The sequence below is a fragment of the Merops nubicus genome, unplaced genomic scaffold, assembly GCF_000691845.1.
Source record: "Merops nubicus isolate BGI_N331 unplaced genomic scaffold, ASM69184v1 scaffold44650, whole genome shotgun sequence".
In the NCBI taxonomy this organism is placed as follows: domain Eukaryota; kingdom Metazoa; phylum Chordata; class Aves; order Coraciiformes; family Meropidae; genus Merops; species Merops nubicus.
Genome location: NW_008581801.1, coordinates 588 through 6906, shown reverse-complemented (window position 1 = coordinate 6906; position 6319 = coordinate 588). Strand labels below are relative to the sequence as shown.

The 6319-nt window shown below is 45.3% G+C and overlaps 1 protein-coding gene across 1 annotated transcript; it reads left to right on the top strand.

The window, feature by feature from the left end:
• Positions 1 to 98: 98 nt before the first annotated feature.
• Positions 99 to 4040, top strand: PIGX (phosphatidylinositol glycan anchor biosynthesis, class X; the record flags this gene model as incomplete). The annotated part of the gene is made up of 5 exons (XM_008935523.1): positions 99 to 162; positions 622 to 763; positions 1261 to 1474; positions 2668 to 2765; positions 3867 to 4040. Coding segments are annotated over 5 exons (692 nt in total), but the record flags the coding sequence as incomplete, so codon positions are not given.
• Between the last annotated feature and the right edge of the window lie 2279 nt (positions 4041 to 6319).

Below are 6319 nucleotides of genomic sequence, written 5' to 3'. Positions count from 1 at the left end.
GGCTGGGCTCCCCTTGCACCGACATGAGGCGGTTGTTGAAGTTGTCTGCCCGTGCTGCTCTGTGAACACCTTTGCTCCTTCGTTCCGTGTTGTCTTAGACGTGCAGGCTGCTTGTCAGGATGCTGGTGTCACGCAGGAGCTTCTGAAAGAGGGGCTGCACAGGTAAGGTCTCGCCCTGGCACTGTGTCAGAGTGATGTGTTGTGTAATTTTACATCTGAAGAAGCTTCTCATTTGTGCAGTGTTGTATCAGCTCGCTGAGCTGTGATCTTTTGTGGGTAGGGCTAGACACAGGCATTTATTAGCATGATTGAGTAATTAACAGTGACACTATAGCGTGGAGGAAGAACAGGCGGCTCCTTTCTAAGATCTGTGTGGAGGCCGTTGGTCGTTCTGAGGAGTTAACAAAGAAGTGAAACTTTCACTGTGGCCACGGATGTGGGGTTGGGGTGAACTCCATCATCCTACCCGTGGCTCGACAGGGAGCTGTTGTTTGAAGTGCTGCACACGGTATGTGAGAGCTGCTGCTCACCTCTGTGCACTCCAGAGCACGTCTCTCAGGGGGTCTCTGCTACCTTTTGAAGTGTGGTTGTCAAGCTTTTGCTTCTGTTGCTTGTTTGAAGGGACCTGCTGGTGAAGGTGGAGCTGGGAGTAGTGGGGGAGGATGCAGGAGGGTGTGCTGTGGCAGCTAGAACTCGTCTTCCACGAGGAATCTACGTGGATCCCTACGAGCTGGCGTCGCTGCAGCAGCACAACTCCACCAAGGTAACCACCCCACACGAACATCTGGCAGTTACTCAGATGAGTATGCTCAGGAAGTTGTGATTTCTGGTCATTATCTGTCTGGAACCAAGGTGATTGACTCCTTTTCCTGGGAGGAGATGCCACACAGTATCCTCTTCGTGACATCTCCTTGTATCTCTCAGCATGATCAGCGTTGCCCAGTGCAGGGTGTCGTGTGTGGTGCTGCTGTTGCCACATCTGGGTGTGCCTGCTGGGGAGCCACAGCAGCTCAGAGGAGCAACTCTGGTAAAAGCTGTTGAGAAGATAAGGTTAAACCCCCTCAAAGAGGTGGTGGCTGGCTCCGTGCAAGCGTTCTGCACATCCACTTGGTTTTCATCCCACCTTCCTGTGTTGCTTTCCAGTCTGCTCTGCATTTTGGGTACAGAGATGTGCTAACATTCTGATTCTAAGCTAATATTTTTTTCCCCCCACATCCCTCCCTTGTGTTGATTTGGATCTGTGTCTTTCTCCCCTTGCAGGCAGTGTTAATTCCTGATGTCGTTGATGTGGAGGCTCCTGAATACTTGGCCACAGATCTTCTGGTTCTCCTGTACCTGGAGCCTGACCCTTGGTGCTCTCACTGCTTCAGAGGGGTCTTACCTGTGCATGGGCGATACCACCGGCCAGCAGAAGACAGGGAGGAAGCACTGGTGGTTCTGAAGAGCCCAGAAGTGCTGGTCTGCTGCTGTGACAGTGAGCTTCTCATTACACATTCCTTTTGGGGAGAGAGGAATAACGATGGGCAGGCCAGAGTTTGGAACCTGGTTCTGCCTCTGTCTTCTGGAGATGGACCTCTCAGCAGTCACGTGCACACGAGGGGAAGGTGGTGTTGATAAAGACCACGTTGTCTTCCTCTTTGAATGCTGCTGCTGCCTGATGAAAGGCAGATTGACTATCAACAGTCATCTTGGTGCTGTGCTGCTGCCATTGTACCGTTGGCTTTTTGGGCTCTTTCACCTGATTGTCACAGCCCTGGTTTGTTAAAGATGAGGCCAGGCTGTGTTTGCACAGTGTTTCTCTTGGCAGTGGAAGCCATGAAGGGTCTGTTTGATATTCACTGTCACCTATTTAGAGTAAGCCAAGTATTCTGATGGTTTCTAACACTTTCTTCCTGTATTCCCTATACAAAAGGGAGGAATGTAGAAAAATGCCTGAAGGTTAGAGTGGTTGGAGTCTCAGACTCCTGCAAAAACAGAACCTGATATCCACTGACAATGAATATTTTAAGTTGTATGAACAATGAAATCCTCCATTTTTGCTACAATTGTATTTCCTTTCACAAAATTGTTCTTGTTAGCTGCCAAGTCAGACACACTAGTGATTCTGAGCTCTTTGACCTTCACCTGTGCATTATTTGAGCAATGGTTTTCTGGGATAAACTTAGGGCCAGGGAAGACTGCCTGGTCATTTAAAAAAGGGGTGTGTAATCTTCCTATTTTCCTGCTACATTTGGTTTTTATGAACAGGAAAACATATTCATTATTAATATGAAAACATTTGAAGTATTGGAGGGGAGTTCTTGCACATGCCAACAAGGAGAAATGGAAGAATGACCTCTGTTCTGTGGGAAGAGAAATTATGACTGAAATTGAGGAGGCCTGCAGGCCAGTGGTGAATTCTTTGCACTGTTAAAGACAGAAGGGCCAAGATACCAGACAGGTGGGATTCCTTCTTGGGTATCTACTGTATCAGGAAGGGAAGAGGTGAGAAGTTCATAACGAGGACTGCCCAGCATCACTTTGACTGTGCAAGTTAGCTGGCACATTTCTGTCAGTGCTTTTCCTGTCAGGCTGTTGTGGGCAAAAGATACCTCATTTGGAAGAGTCTTGCAGGCCATGTTACTTCATCCTGTCTGGATCTTGCTGATGCATTAATGTCTTCCCTAGGTCAGCTGTCAGAGTGTTGGAAGCCTGCTGAAGTGGCAGCTCCCTGCTCAGGCAAGACTAAGGACTCCTGTCAGTGGTACAGTGTAACACACAAGCCTGTGAGTTCTTCCTCCTGGTGGGAATTCTTGGTTCTCATTTATCTATTGCTTTTTTTTTTCCTTTTTTTCTGTGATTGGCAACTTCCACAGCACAGGAACTAATCAGTAAAAAGACTAGTTGTGTGATTCCTCTTGAGGGAAGCTCCCTTCTTACCTTCTGATTGTTTTTTAGTGGGTGTTCTCCTGCCCTTCTGACATACCTGTAGTCACTCTGTGCTCTCATAGTCCTTTATGGTGACTGTTTACCTCACCTTTTTTTAACAGTTTACCTGGGATTCTAGGATACAGTTGGCAGTTGTCAAATTAAGAAAGGTCTTTGCAAAACAGGTGCTTCAGAGGAAGAGTGAAGTGGAAAACGACTTTATGGTCTAACTAAAGGCAGGATAAACCCCTAAATATTGTAAGGGATAACACCTTAAGGGCCACTTCTGTTTGTTTCATTGTTATCTGATTGGCTAAGTATCTAGGAAGAGGTGGAGTTTATTCTGTGTTCAAAACCAAGGAAAGCTGGATCTTTAGTTTGGTCAACAGCTGCCTTTGATTTTCAAAAGGGTTGCAGTAGTGTAGGGATTCAGAAGACTGAGTTGTCTCCTAACAAATCTCTTGGTTTTGTGTCACACATACCTTCCTGTATTTAAGGATGTGCCCGTAAACATCTGGGATACCTGCAGCTCTTGTCCAAAAGCATTTTGGAGCTTTCTGCATCACAGAGAAACCAAATAGCTCTTCACCCTGGAGAAAACTGGCTTCTTTTTTACCTGTGAAATGATCATCCTGAGATTCTGAGAGTTTCTCTCTCCAATGCTGTGTTATGTACACACCCTTAATGGCATGCCTACTGTCAGAACAAAGATAAAGGGGATATAAATGGCTATCATTTTAAATAGTAGCAGATAAATTTATTGAGCTTTGTACTGCAGAAGCTGCTGGTTCTCCATTTGCTGTGAATTGAAAGTTGATGTTCCACCTCAGTTCTGACTTTGAATCCCAGGAGAAGCCTTAGCAAAGGGCTACTTAATACAGTTACTAATTCTGTAAGTTGAAGCCCCCCCAAAAAAATACCTTGCTAAATGTGTGTAATCCATTTCTTTTTCTTTGTAGGCTCAGGAGGAGTTGATTCTGCAGGTTCCAGTGGGGCTCAGGCAACACAGTGCCTTAGTGTGTGTCGTGACCCTCCTTGCCACAGTGCTCTGCTCCAGCCTGATCCTAGGAGCTGTGTGCAGCTATGGGTGCTTCTCCCCAGGGACCTCCTCAGAACAAAGACAACCAGGATGACTGGCCCTCCATCCAGCAAAACTGACTGGATATTACCTCAGCCTTCCAAATGAATCCCATTCTACCATTATTTATATCTTAGTAATGTGTGAGGGTCCCATAAAGGGCTATAGTTCTCTTCACCTACTACTTACAAACACCCTTCACACACCAGAAGACTGTTTTGAGGTCATATCAATAGATAAAGCAGATGGAGGGTAAGGAATAGCACTGCAAAAAGCTGGAAGGACTTCCAGCCTCAGTTCTAATGCCCCCTGGATCAGAGCCTGCTTTGACTACAGTGCTGCCTCTTGCAGAGGTGTTTGTATTTCTTCAGTGTCATTTAACAGACTCAGGGATGGGTTTTAAGGGTATGGAAAACATTAGCTAGTCATTAAAGTTTCTGAATCTTAAGCTTGTGTGTCCAAATGTGTTATGTATGAGTTTGTTAAGAGAAATTCTGTGCTTATCTAGGACAGGAGAAGGCTCAAATAGTCTCTCCAGTTCTAATAACTGGGAAGGGATTAGCTACTTTTTGTCCAATTAGTCAGACTTGAAAGAGCTTGGAAAATTTGAAAGAAATTTCACCCTATTTCAGAAGTGGAGAGAGTAGCCCTTGGAAGATGAAAGCTGGTGGAAAGATACTAGCTAGAAGCAAATATTTAGAAGATGTGCATTCAGCCATCAGAACAGTTGATAAAAACAAGGAAATGGAAAGGAAATTACTCAATGGAAAACCTGACTTTGGATTGACAGAAGAGCTTGGTTCCTGTTTCTAATTGTCAGTAGGTGGCATTGTAAGCTTACAATAACTCCTCAGAACTGTTGAAGAAAATAGATTTTATTCCCTATAAGCTGAGAGTTAGTGAAAACCAGGTGATTTGGGGAGTGTGTGAGGGGCTTCAATGAAAATTATAAGGTGCTTAGAAACTCTTAGTACTAAACAAATAGCTGATTTTTGGAACAATTTAAATGTGCTTTAATCAGTTTGGCTGCCACGTGTCTCACTAAGTGTATCTGAAATTCCCACTGATAAAGATTCCAGTGATAAGTTTTTCAGCTGAATCTGAGTAATACTGATTCTGATTAATGTAAAATATGAGAGAAATCACAGAGCTTCCCAATGGATGGCTTTGTCATGGCAAAATAGCAAATATTTGCTGCTGTTAAGTCCATAGCATTTGTTTTATAAATATAATAAGGTTTTTCTTTTAAAGTTGTAAATAAGTCTAATATGGTAATGTTAAGTACAAAGAATGGGAAAGGGTGTGAGGATTCTGGAAATGATTTGGAGGAGGTTTAGGGGTATAAGGCTGAGGCAGCAAAGAGAAGTAAAGTCACTTTATAGTGAAGGACAGCAAAGCTGAGGGAAGTGTGAAGTTAGACATCTGCTGTGGTTTCTTGAGAGGTACATGCAGAGATGAATTAGCAAAAGCTTGATCCTGGGGGGATTAAATGCAGAGGTGAGTCAAGTAAAGCAGCATGCAAAGAGAAGTGAAGATGATGACCTTGCCCACAGGACAACCCAGACCAGAGCAGTCTCCAGCAGCCACAGCTGGCTCACTTTGGGGCACTGTTCCTGGTTGAATGGGGCTGAAAAAAGGCAGTTCTGTAGGGACCAGTTTTCTGTGGCCATTGGCTCTGGATTAATTTGGTGGAGAGTAAGAGAGAAGACAGCCAACAAGCACTGGCTGAAAGCTGTAGAAGCTGGGAAGTCTGATGTGCACTCTGTGCCTGGACCTGCATGGAGGTTTGAGGCCTTAGAGGAAGCCTGCTACTTTCCCCCAAGACCTCTATGAAGAGGAGCTGCCTGATGCATGTCCTCCTCTCTTTCTGAAAGAAAAATCAGGTGTTGCTTCAAGCCTGGACTGACAGAGGAGATGAGGTCCAGGCTGCAAGGCTGGCGTGTGTTTGGCGAAGTCACCTGGAAGGTTAAATATATCACAGGAATTTTGGGGGAGAAGTCTTGAGGGCAGGTACTCTGCTTCCTCAGCTGTGTTACTGTTGCATCTCTCAGAAGGTGGCCATCTGAGTCATGGCTTAGGTGTCTGGTGATAAGGGCTGGCAACGTGGAAAGTTGCTCTGTGTCCTGCTGCTGTCACTAACACAAGCTGCTTTCAGCAGTAAGGCTGAGCTCTGAGCCACAGGGACTTCTACACCTGAGAAGTTGGTGGGATAAGGGTGAATTTGTTGTCAGCTGTAATGATACAAAAATGAGCCCGTTCCGTTACCTTCTGGGCAAGAGGAAGGGCAAGTACAGGACACAGGAGGGACTTTTTAGGTTATTGAGTAACAACAGG